General features: G+C 53.1%; 1 protein-coding gene across 1 annotated transcript in view; it reads left to right on the forward strand.

Annotated features, from left to right (window-relative positions):
• Nucleotides 1-10,869: 10,869 nt before the first annotated feature.
• Nucleotides 10,870-13,150, forward strand: part of ZNRF3 (zinc and ring finger 3) — a 125,546-nt gene continuing 123,265 nt past the window's right edge. Inside the window, exon 1 of the mRNA XM_036449037.2 lies at nt 10,870-11,418. Coding sequence (XP_036304930.1) covers nt 11,116-11,418 — 303 coding nt within the window. The 5' untranslated portion in view covers nt 10,870-11,115. The remainder of the gene's footprint in view (nt 11,419-13,150) is intronic.

The raw sequence follows: 13,150 nt of genomic DNA on the forward strand, positions 1-13,150 counted from the left end.
AGAGAGAGAGAGAGAGAGAGACAGAGAGAGACAGAGAGAGAGAGAATTGGCAAACCAATTTTAAACGTTACATGGAAATGCAAAAGACCCATTCTAGCCAGAGTAATATCCAAGAAGAACAGATCTGGAAGACCTACACCACCAGATTCTCAGGCTCCAGGAAGCTAGGCAAGGTGGCACTCATACAAGGGGGTCAAACCGACCACCAGGTACAACACAGGCCTAGACTCAGATCCTCACATAGACGGTCACCAGATTTATAACAAGGGGGACACTGCGGTGCCTTGGGGGGAGGGTGGTCTTTTTAAAAAATATCTTTATTGATTCAGAGAGGAAGGGAGAGGGAAAGAGAGATAGAAATATCAATGATGAGAGAGAATCATTGATTGGCTGCCCCCTGCATGCCCCCTACTGGGGATCAAGCCGGCAACCCAGGCAAGTGCCCCAACTGGGAATCGAACCAGTGATCTCTTGGTTCATGGGTTGACACTCAACCACTGAGCCACACCAGCTGAGCCAGAATGGCTAAAATTTAAAAGACAGACAAGCAACTGATATTTTCTTATTTTATTGATGGAAACATATATTGATACCACCACTTTGGAAAAATATTTGGCAGTTGTTACTAAACCTAAACATATGTATACTCTATGACCCAGCAATTCCACTCCTGGGCATAGTATATGCAACAGAAATGAGTGCTATGTCTAGCAAAACCCCCCCCCCCCCACATGTTCAAGAATGTTTTTGCAGCTTTATTCATATAACCTCAAACTGGAACCGACCCAAATGTCCATCAACATGCTATAAGGTTCCACTCTTACGCAGGTCAGAAGCTTACAAAATTAATCCATGCTGATGGAAGTCAGAATGACGGTGACCGCTCGAAGGGCACTGGCTGGCCCAAGGGCCCGTGTGGGGGTGCTGGAAACCTTTCATATCCTGATTGGGGTGGATGCTACTCGAGAGTGATATACGAAAAAATTCCTTGAGCTACATACTGGCGCCTTATCAGAGGGGCTTTTCCACACGTTAGTGGATGTACATATCACTTCCCGCCAGCTGATGCTCCGGCCCTGCCCGGTTTCTCCTCATAGTAACGATGACTCCTCCGCTAACTGCGTGCTCACATGACCTACTTGTGCACATGGAAGCGGAGAGAGCAAGCCAGTGCCCTCGGTATCTCTTCTTTTTTTTAAAAACATGTTCTTATTGATTTGAGAGAGAGAGAGAGAGAGGAGAGAGAGAGAGAGAGAGAGAGAGAGAGAGAGAGAGAGAGAGAGAGAAACATAGATAGGCTGCCTCCTGCATACCACCAACTGTGGATTGGGCCCGAAACCTGGGCATATGCCCTGACTGGGAATTGATCTGGTGACCTCTTGGTTCACAGGTCGGTACTCAACCACTGAACCACACCAGCTGGGCTCATTATAATTTCCTAATCCTCAGGATACTCAGTACATTCCGTAAGTGTCTGCCTTTGAATAAATTATATTCTTTTTCTTTTTTTAAAGAGATATTTTATTGATTTTTTTACAGAGAGGAAGGAAGATGGATAGAGCATGTCAAGGGCATGTACCTTGGTTGCGGGCACATCCCCAGGAGGGGGTGTGCAGGAGGCAGCTGACCCATGTTTCTCTCTCATCGATGTTTCTAACTCTCTATCCCTCTACTTTCGTCTCTTTTTAAAAAAATCAATAAGATATATTAAAAAAAAAATTATTTCTTAGTTTATCACTCTGTGGTAAGTGGCCTGAATTCAGAGTCGATGTTTAGGACTTGATTTTAGTCCTAACTTGACCACTGAGTTGCCACATGTCTTAATGATTCCCTTTCCCTCTGTGGATCTTGCCTTCCTCAACTTCCTCACTAACCCAGTAGGATTAGTGTCCTCATAAGAACTTGAAATAAAGGGTTTTGATTGAACGGAGATTTCTGAGGTCAATTCTTTGCAGCTGGAAAATATTACTATTAGCCTGGCGTGGTGTTCTTTCCAACGCTAGGGGGCAGTCAGAACATTGGGACGCATTCTGCCGCGTGTGTGTTCCCACTTTTAATAAAGGGGTTGAAACAGAAAACCCTTTGGTTCCCTGGCCTCTATCCAAAACTCGAAGCCCACAAATCTGACCCTGCTAGCCAGCTGATTAAACGCTCGGACTTTCATCAAAAGGAACAGGACTGGATAACCCATTACTGGATCCATCACTTTCTCTCTGGCATGGATCTCCCCACATATGTGGTTGGGGAGATGGTATGCGTGTTAATACATTGCCTGTGAATGGCAAACAGACACCCAGAAGGAGGAAAACTGAGTGTAGCCTGAGAATTTGTTTGGGGGAGGAGAAAAACAGGTTAGTAAGACTGTCTTAACGTAACCGGTTTGGCTCAGTGGATAGAGTATCGGCCTGCGGACTGAAGGGTCCCAGGTTTGATTCTGGTCAAGGGCATGAGCCTTGGTTGTAGGCACATCCCCAGTGGGGGGTGTGCAGGAGGCAGCTGATGGATGTTTCTCTCCCTTCAATGTTTCTAACTCTCTATTCCTCTCCCTTCCTCTCTGTAAAAAATCAATAAAATATATTAAATAAAAATAAAAAATAAAAAAAAGACTGTCTTGCTGTGGTGTCCGGATGAGCACCTGGTGGGAAGGTCCATTGAGGCTGAACACAGCAAGGAAGAGCCACAGCGGGAACGAGGAGACCTGCAATGACCCTCCAGCTTGTCCAGGGACAGTTTGTCTGATCCTGGCAGGTGACTTCACCCCTGAGTGTTAGCTATTACCGGCGCAGTGAGAAGCGGCCTCTATTTATAGCAAAAGGATGTCCCAGGTGCCTTCCCGCCATGACACCTGTGCATCATGGCCGGTATCTGTCACCGGTTGCATGTTGCACAAACCTTTTCCACGGAGCCTGAAACCCCCTCAGAATCTTTTTCAACGCTGCAGCTGGTGAGAGTTGGCCATGAGGAGAAACCTTTTTGTTCTCTCTGTGGACCTTAGATTATTTCTAAGAATACTTTCAGTGTCAGCATTCTATATAATGGGGCTTTAAAATATATACATATATATAATTGATTTCAGAGAGAAAGGGAGAGGGAGAGAGAAACACCAATGATGAGAGGGAATCATTGATTGGCTGCCTCCTGGTGCACGTCCCCCACTAGGGATTGAGCCCACAACCTGGGCTGGGAATTGAACTGTGACCTCTTGGTTCATAGGTCAATGCTCAACCACTGAGCCATGCTGGCTGGCCCATAGTGGGGCTTTAGTAACAGAGATCTCTCTGGTGTTAACCAACTCAAGCCGGTTCTGGGTGGCTTGCGGTCAATACTTCAGTGACTTTGTACATTGGGTAGAGTCGGGAAAGTCTTGTGCTTTACATGATTCTAATGCTTAGCAAAGATTGAAGAACACAATGCTTTAGCCCATTGACTTCGCAGAAAGGCTTTTTCTCGTGGGAGAGGTTGGTGAGTACGTTTCAACGCCATTGAGAGGTAGGAGAGCATGTGCTCAACTTAGCCCTTGACCTTCAGAACTTTGCTTGGAATTTTCAGATCCAGGTACAGAATGTGGCTACATTTAGGCACAAAGATCTTCTTCTCCCTTCTCCTCCTCCTCTTCCTCCTCTTCTCCTCCTCCTCCTCCTTCTTAACATATTTTTATTGATTTCAGAGAGAGGGAGAGAGAGAGAGAAACATCAGTGATGAGAGAGGATCGTGGATCAGCTGCCTCCTGCACAGCCCACACTGGGGATGGAGCCCACAACCCAGGCCTATGCCCTGACCAGGAATCGAACCGTGACCTCCTGATTCATAGGTCGACGCTCAATCACTGAGCCATGCCGGCCAGGCTCAGACTTGTCCGTTGTTGCCAACCTGTTGGCTGTGAAGTGGATCTCACTGTGGTTTTAACTCGCTCTTCTCTATTTACAAGTGAATCAGGGATCAAAGAAGCCCACGGACACGGCAAGCCCTCCCACTGCCCCGTCCCCGGGCTGTCCTTCAGCCCGCTGGCATCTGCCTCTGCGCCACTGCCCCCTTGGCCGTACCACCCTGCTGTCCGCCGTGCCCGGGGACCCCACAACCCAGGCCTATGCCCTGACCAGGAATCGAACCGTGACCTCCTGATTCATAGGTCCACATATTTATTGGCCTCTCGGGTTGGCTGTTCTGTGGCCGGCCTGGCGATGTTGTGCCCACTTTCCTACCGGGCGCTTATCTTTATCCTGTTTCTAGGTGCTCCGTGTCTTCCCGATGCTGGTCTCCTGCAGGTTGCATGTTGCACAAACCTTAGTCCCACATGTGGCTCGTGCTCCCCCTAGTCCACGGTGTCTTCTGTTCAGCGGAAGACTTTGCGTTTGATTTCTCCCTCTTTCCCTTGATGGTGTGGCTTGTGTGAAGACGTTTTCCTGCGCCAAAGTCAAAACAACATTCGCCTTGTGAAGTTTTGCTTTTCAAGCTGAGGCATCGAGTCTTTCTGGGAAGTGGTTTTAGCCCATGTTAGGGTGCAGGGGAACCCCTCCCCCACTTTTCTATGTGGATAACAAGCTGTCTGTTCACCAGATGTCCGATAACCAATGGCGATTGACTAATGTCATCCCCCTACTTAGAAACCCGTTCCTTCATGGCTCTATGGGACCATGAGGAGATGGGGAAGCTGACGACGGACAGCGAACCCAGACTGGAAGGCAGAGAAGACGAGGTGGGGGGCAGGATGAAGCACGCCCAATCCCCCAGCCAGGAGCTGCGCGGTCCTGGTACCGACGGGCAGGTCCGCTCCCTCGGGCCTGGGAGCTTGGACAGTGCCCACAAAGGAGGTGTGGGTGACAGCCACACTGGAAGGCTCTTTGTCTCCTGAGGTCTGCAAAGGAGTGAATGAATCTGCTCTGGACACTTTGAGATGCTTCACCCACAAAGGAGAGAAGCCAGAGGGACCTCAGGGAGGCCCACGGAGCACCAGGCGGCGGGGGAGGAGACACAGCTGCCGCCGTGGGCCGGGCAGAGGCAGCCCAATGGGAACGGGACGCGGAGGGCTCACCCGGGCACGGCGGACAGCAGGGTGGTACGGCCAAGGGGGCAGTGGCGCAGAGGCAGATGCCAGCGGGCTGACGGGGCAGTGGGAGGGCTTGCCGCGTCCGTGGGCTTCTTTGATCCCTGAGCCACTCTGGCAGAGACAGAGCCGCGGGCACCGTGAGGTCATGTTCGTTTGAACAGAATGAAACGGCGGAGGTCAATCATTAACTGGTGGAGGAGACAAACAGGAGTGGAGGGCATTCCTGCAGCACCCGGGCCTGTGAACCGCGTGCCCCTCAGAGGTCCTGCCTCTCAGGTTCCCGGAGGCAAGTGCCAGCATGGGGTGACCGCCTTCTCCAGGCAAATGGCAGCGCCAGGGCTGGTGCGGACGGACATAGAGGCAGGCAGAGCCCGCCCCCAGCTCGGAACTGGGGAGATCAGAGCTCACGGCCGTCAGGAGCATCCATGTGCCAGTTACCATCCCCTCCATGGCCCATCCATCATCTCGTGTAACCCTCGTGCCAGCGCTCCGAAGGAGGGCGAGGCTGGCCCGCATTTCACAGAGCAGGAAACCCACGCCGGAGGAGAGAACTTGGCCTAGCCATGCAGCTTGTCGGCGGCAGAAGGAAACAAACGGAGCTTGGTGCCTGTGAGGTGGCCACCGACTTACAGGCACGTTAGAGCGTCGGCCTGTGCACCCAAGAGTCACAGGTTCGATTCCCGGTCAAGCGCATGTACCTTGGTTGCAGGTTGGCTCCTCCTCCCGGTCTGGGGGCGGGGCAGGCGGGAGGCAACCAGTTGATGTGTCTCTCTCACATCAATGTTTCTCTCGTGCTCTCTCTCTTTCCACCCCCTCCCTCCCTTTTGCTTTCTCCGAAAAGCAATGGAAAAAAAAAATATCCACAGGTGAGGATTAAGAACACAATAACAACAAAAAGAGTAATTAACTAACTGAATAAATGAAAGCTTAACACCCATGTTGGTGTGAACCATGGCTAATCTAATTCTATTGATATAAACCTGAGGTTGGGAGTGAAAAAGAGATTGGGAAAATACCACATATGCTGCAGTGTACCCTGTATACTACTATTGTATGTAGCGGTATGTCTTGGAATGCTTGCTGTAGTAGCACGTATAGGTCTATTCCATTTTTAACATTATATATGTTTTTATTGATTTCAGAGAGGAAGGGACCAGGAGAGAGGTGGAGAACATCAATGATGAGAGAGAAAATCATTGATTGGCTGCCTCCTGCCAGCCCCCCTACTGGGACCGAGCCCACAACCTGGGCATGTGGCCTGACCAGGAATTGAACCACCGTGCGTGACCTCATGGTTCATGGGTTGACATTCAATCACCGAGTCACGCTAGCCAGACTATTCAGTATCTACTTTTTCAGACTTCTCTTCATGTCTTTTGGACCGAAAATGGCCTGTAAATTCGTGTATTTGGCCCTGCTCAACAACCCAAATCTTTAAAAATCGATTACAAACCCTTAAAGCCAGGAGGAGATGATTTTTGTTAACCAGTGTCACCCCAACACATTCAATAAAAAGAAGAAAAAAATAATGAGAAAAAAAACACACCCCGAAACAAAACAAAACAAAAAAACAAAACAACATCCACCAGGAGACACGACAAACCAGTCTGGAGTTCTGCTTCTTTTGAACAAATCAGAAGATCTATGAGTCACGGGCCCCGTTCCCAAGAGCAGCGATGGACGGGTCGGCCCCGGGACCCACCCGCCGTGTGTTCCCAGGCCAACACACCTCAGGGTGTTCCTGCCCGGGGCACCTTTGCCATTTACCATCTTCCTGGTTATTTTTGCTTCCACCTGGCCCGCCTCCCTCAGTCACATTCCCTGCCCGGCCCCTGGAGCTTTGTTTGAGTCTGTGCCTCCCGGTTGGGTGGCCACTGCAGAGCAGGAACAGGTTGAAGCAGAGTTTAAATCACTGATGAACCGGGGCCCAGATTGGCCTCTGCCTGGGGCTTAAAGGAGACGTAGATTGATGGTGTACTTCAAAGGCGGAAGAGACACTTCTAAGGGTTCTGAAAGAACTGCCGCTACTTGCCTGCATTACATCCATTGTACCTTTCAAGAGGATTCTGTGATGTTTAAATACAATAAATGAAAGTTTCCAAAATTAGATATAAATACCGTGGAGGAATGCTACCATGTCTTAAATGTGAATCGCCTGAAAGGGGCAAAATGAGATTCCAACTCTTAAAATTCCTTTGTAGAACAGTTAAAAGTGGTGGTGGTGGTGGCGAAGGTAAGAGATCAACCAGAGGATTCGTATGCATTCATATACGCACAGCCAATAGACACAGACAGTAGGGGGTGAGGGCTTGTGTTGGGGGGGAGGGAGTGGCTGGGGAGAGGCCAATGGAGGGAAAAGGAGAGAGGAGACATATGTAATACTTTAAACAATAAAGAATTTAAATTTAAAAAACAACAACAGTTCAAGTGTATTTTATTGTCATTCTTTATAACTTCTCTCACTGTCCCTATAGTGATAAATATTTGCAGAAGAAAGGAAAGAAAAAAGGAGGAGGGGAAAAATGAAGGAAATTACTTGAACACAGGGACGGGCTAATTAAATAAAAATAAAAAAAAATTAGTTTTTGCCCTAACCGGTTTGGCTCAGTGGATAGAGCGTCGGCCTGCAGACTGAAAGGTCCCAGGTTCGATTCCGGTCAAGGGCATGTACCTTGGTTGCGGGCATATCCCCAGTAGGGGGTGTGCAGGAGGCAGCTGATGGATGTTTCTCTCCCATCGAGGTTTCTAGCTCTCCATCCCTCTTTCTTCCTCTCTGTAAAAAAATCAATAAAATATATTTAAAAATATATATCACAGAGGGGTCCTGTGTAACCATTAGCTAGATTCCCTCGCTGCTGACTTTCTCCATCACTGTAGGCCAGTTCCTTTTTGTATTCCAGCGTCACAATAGGTGTTAAATGTCTATTGAAGGAATACGCTTTTGCACAGGGAACTAATAGTATCATCTGTTGATGTAGCAGATTACTCCATGTTTTATTTTATTGCCTTTGGTGGGTAATATATGCGCACGGAGCAAATTTAGTAGGTACGAAGGTGGCGCAGCAATAAAGTAGGTCTCCCTCCTTTCTCTGCCTCCCAGTCATCTGGAGGCAGCCATTTTTTTGTGTTTGTTTCTTATATCTCCTTCCACACATAGTCAATGTTTGCAAACTTTTATGTATCTGCTGTCTCTACTCCACCTCCTGGCAGCACACCAAATGCACATCTTTTCCTACGTAGCAGTGTGTATTGAAGATCATTCCGTGTAAGTGCATAGAGTGCTTCTTCATTCTCCTTTTTAAAAATATATTCTATTGGCACATCCCCAGTAGGGGGTGTGCAAGAGGCAGATGGTCGATGTTTCTCTCTCATCGACGTTTCTAGCTCTCTATCTCTCTCCCTTCCTCTCTGTAAAATATCAATAAAAAATATATTAATAAAAAAAATATATATTTTATTGATTTCTCACAGAGAAGAAGGGAGAGGGATAGAGAGCTAGAAACATCAATGAGAGAGTAACATCAATCAGCTGCCTCCTATACACCCCCCACTGGGCATGTGCCAGCAACCAATGTACATGCCCTTGACCGAAATCGAACCTGGGACCCTTCAGTCCTCAGACCGACGCTCTTTCCACTGAGCCAAACCGGTTTCGGCTCTCCATTTTTCTTAATGGCTACTTAATGTGTTCCATCATATATTAAATTGCTGTACTATAATTTATTTAACTAATCTCCTATTGGTGGGCATTGATGTTTATTATTATTACTTTTAAATATATTTTTATGGATTTCAGATAGGAAGGGAGAGGGAGAGAGAGGCAGAAACATCAATGAAGAGAAAGAATCACTGATCGGCTACCTCCTGCACAACCCCTCCAGGAGGTGAAGCCTGAAACCTGGGCATGTGCCCTTGACCAGAATCGAACCCGGGACCCTTCAGTCCACAGGCCGACGTTCTATCCACTGAGCCAAACCGGCTAGGGCGGGAGTTGTTTATTATGAAAAACAAGGCTGCTGTGAATATCCATGCCTGTTATTATTTACAATAACACAAATACTTTGGGAATAAAGCATATATTTATGGATTTGAAATTCCTGACCTTCCCTATTTGATCATCGGGATAGAACTCGGATGGCCGATAATTTCCCGATGCTCTGTGTGCTTTTTGGCCTAAGTCAACGAAATTTGCCGAAGACCTGGCAGCTCTAGCTGATGCTGGTGCACCTGCTGTTTTCATATGAGTCTGATAAGTCTAGAAAGGAACAAGATAAGTTCTGCTCGGGATGGTATCCGAGGGATGTGTCACGCCAGATAATGAAGGCGCATCACTTTTCTTCCCTCCTATCACTGGATCCAGCTCGCTGATCCAGCCCTTGATCCTCACCAGTGGGCCTTATCTTCTGTTTGAAGTTCTTTTCTATCTCCCTGAACTGCCTGCCAGATTTTGGTGAAATCTCATTACTCAGTAAATACCTCCATTTCTAAACAGCGTTCTACTGCCGAGAGATGAATCATGTTACGTAGTGCTGCTGGGCTATGTCTCGTTAACCATATTTTTCTTGAGGCAGAGTTTTAGAAATGGAAACCGGTTTCTTTATGGACCCTCATCTGGGTTTTCATCGAAGTCCCCGCGGGGAGGGCGGTTGGTTGTCCTTCGCCACGTTCAGAATTTATTTTGGGGAAGCCCAGCGTTCCTAAGCAGCTGTGAGTTCACAAGCTGCCCCAAACGTCTGCGGAATGGAAGGGACACACGGTGATGAGCTTATCGCGAAGTCTTTTAGTCATTAATTCATGCAGCAAATATTTTTTTGAGTGCCTACTCCGGGCCAGGCAGTCGTGGCCTACGTCGGTGAACAAGACAAGATCCTAGCCATGATATAGAGCTTGTTCTCTGGCATGTGTGTATGTGGGGCGTGGAGGAGAGACGGAAATAAATAAGCACATTTATTTAATATGTTAGAAGGTAGTGAATGCCCTTGGCCTCTCCCGAGCCACTACACACAGCAAGACTCAAAGTTTCAGAACTTCTCTCTTGAGGGGGGTTGTTTGAGTTACAGTCTCTGGGGCTGCATAACAATGAACTCCATTAAAATCCAAATAGCTAAATGCTCCCCCCCACCCCACCCTTTTGAGAATAACTGTCTAAGCCACACCCGTGCAAGAACTGGATTAAGTCCCAGCATGGCCCAGCTGCCATCGGCCCCTGCCCGCCTGCCTGGGCCTTTCCCATTCCATCCTGGAGGTGGGGGTGAGGATGGAGGGACGCTCTGCTCCGGGGCAGAGGGGATCTGGGAAGGACAAGGTCCTCCTAACTCCTGTACGGAACTAGGGGGGCGTGGGGCCTCCAGAGAGGACGCATATCGCTCAGGAGCAGAACGCGATCCCCCACTCCCGCCAAACTCTGGCAATCCCCGAAGAGAAATGTCTGCCGCTGAGGGCTCAGCGCAGCAGGGGCGGAGCAGGCACTAAGGGGTGGGGCATGCGGTTGGGGGCGGAGCGAGGGGCGGGCGTAGAGACGCCGGGGGCGGAGCTAGAAGAATGGGCGGAGCAAGACAGCGGGGGGGGGCGTGGGGCGTGGCGAGAACAACGGGGCGGAGTGCAGGCGGTGGGAGGAGCCGGGGCGGAGCGCGGGCGGTGGGTGTGGCTAGAACAATGGGGCGGAGTGCAAGCGGTGGGCGGGGGCTGGGGCGAGGGGGCGTGGCGTACGCCGGGGCGGAGCGCGGGCGGGGGCGTGCCCGCCCACAGGGCCCCGCCCCCTGCCGCAGGCGCGCCCGCCCCGCCTTCCCGCTCCCCGGGGAGGCCGCGGCGGTCGAGCGCGGGTAGGGAGGGAGGGGAGAGCGGGTCACGACGCTGTCGGGGCGGGGATAACCCCTCACGTGGAGCAGATGAAAGGGCCGCGGCGCGACGGCCGGGGGAGCCGAGCCGAGCCTGCGACCCACAAAGCCGCCGCCGCCGCCGCCGCGATGGGGCTGTGAGGCGCCCGCCTGCCCTCGGTCCCTCCGCCGGCCCGCGACTATGCCCGGCCGCGCCCGCCCTCCGCGCCCTCCCGCCGCCGCCGCAGGACCATGAGGCCGCGCTCGGGCGGGCGCCCAGGGGCCCCGGGCCGCCGCCGCCGCCGCCTCCTCCGCCGCCGCCCCCGCGGCCCCCGCGGCCCCCGCCTGCCGCCGCCGCCGCCGCTGCCGCTGCTGCTCGGGCTGCTGCTGGCGGCCGCGGGGCCCGGCGCGGCGCGGGCCAAGGAGACGGCGTTCGTGGAGGTGGTGCTGTTCGAGTCGAGCCCGAGCGGCGACTACACCACCTACACCACCGGCCTCACGGGCCGCTTCTCGCGGGCCGGGGCCACGCTCAGCGCGGAGGGCGAGATCGTGCAGGTAGCTAGCCGCCCGCCCGGGCCCCGCGCCGCCGCCGCCGCCGCCGCCACAAGATGGCTCCGGGGGCTGCGCCCGCCGACCCCGCCGCGGGCTGGCGGGCGGGCGGGCGGGAGGGGCGGCGAGGGGGCCGGCGGCATCCCTCCCCGGCGGGAAGGAGGGCGGGACGCGGCCTCCGGGGCGCCGGGGCGGGGGTGGGTGGGGGAGTGGGTGGGGGAGTGGGTGGCGGGGGGAAGCGCACGTGGGGGCCCGGCCTCCTGTGGATCCGGGGGCGGTGAGGAGGAGAACCCCCCCCCCCCCCGGGTCCCGCACCCACGTTGGCCACGGCCCCCCCTCCCCCCCGGGGCGGCTGGGGCATTCCGGTCTGCCTCAGGTGGAAGTCCCGGGAACTACCTGTTGCATGCCAACTTTGCAAAGCTGAGTGACGAAGGATGGGGTGGCTGCCTCCTTGCAGGCGGCAGGCTTGGCTTTCCATGTGCATGCATGCATGCTCGTTCCGGGAGCAGCCAGGGGTGTCTGGAGGAGCCGTGCAGCCAGGTTCTTCGCTGGAGCCTCACCTGAGGGCTGATCCGCTTGCAGGGCTGGGGTGAGCAGCAGCAGCAGCAGCAGCAGCAGGCAGGGGCACGGGCTGGGGGGTGGGGGGTGGCCCGGGAGGAGTGCCTTGGTTGGAGTGGGCCGCGGAGGGCAGCCCTGTGCGTGCCTCCGATCTCAGAGGCGGGGAGGGAGACTTCTCGCCTGCCCACCCCTGGGCCAAGGACTCCCGAGGAGGGAGGGCCTGGGAGCCCGGGAGACTGGGTCGCCCCCTGACAGGACCTTCCCCTTGGAAGGAAGTCTGCATTTCAAAGCATCCTAGCGGCCAGGGAGAGCCTCCTGCTGAGCCCAAGCCTCCGGCCCCTGGAGCTGGGGAGCGATGCCTTCCCGCTTCCTTGGCTCCGATGTTACCCACTTGCTAGTAGTGGCCAGGCCAGCGCGCTTGGGGTGGTGAGGGTGCATGCATGCCTCGGATGGGGGGCGATTGGAAACGGGCGATGGTGATGGGGTGATGGGCGCAGGGCCCAAGCTCTGGGGCCTTTGGCGCGTTCCCTCTTTGGAGGAGCTATGAATGAAGAGGAGGAGAGGAGGGGGTTGTATGGCCTGATTGCATAGCAGCCTCCCTCCCCAGTGTCCCCCTCCCTCCCGTGCAGACAGACTCAGCCCTGCGTGGATGGGAGCGGGACCTGGGCATGGGGCAGGGAGCTGGGCAGCGTGGCTCCCGAGAGGTGTGTCTCCACCCAGCTCTGCTGGGCCATTCATTGGCAGCATCGCCTCGCCTCGCAGGGCTCCTGCTCCCACCTTCCCCTCCAGGGGAAGCGGACGGGGCAGCACATGTTTGAGCCCTGGGACTGACTGCCTGTGTTAAAAGGCCTCGGACGTTTTTCTTGGATGCATGTTATCCTTGTGGTCTTTTCCTTGATCAGCTTTCGGGGCGATGCTGTGCTGAAGATCCCTGCAGCTTGGAGTCGCGCGCAGCCTCGGGAACTAACTGGTTTGCATGGGGGGGAGAGAGGGCTGCTTGCGGCTCCGGATTCTCTGAGGATTGCCCTGGGCCCCGCCGGCGTTAGAGACGTTTGATTTACGGCCTCCCCCCCCCAGAGGAAAGATGTTTTAACGTGCACTTGAGCTCTCTGAAGGAGACTTTTGAAGTCGGCGATTTTTATCTGCAGTGTTTTAACTTGTACTTTCTCTCCCCGCAGTA

This window comes from Pipistrellus kuhlii, unplaced genomic scaffold (assembly GCF_014108245.1).
Source record: "Pipistrellus kuhlii isolate mPipKuh1 unplaced genomic scaffold, mPipKuh1.p scaffold_m20_p_20, whole genome shotgun sequence".
NCBI classification, from domain to species: Eukaryota; Metazoa; Chordata; class Mammalia; order Chiroptera; family Vespertilionidae; genus Pipistrellus; species Pipistrellus kuhlii.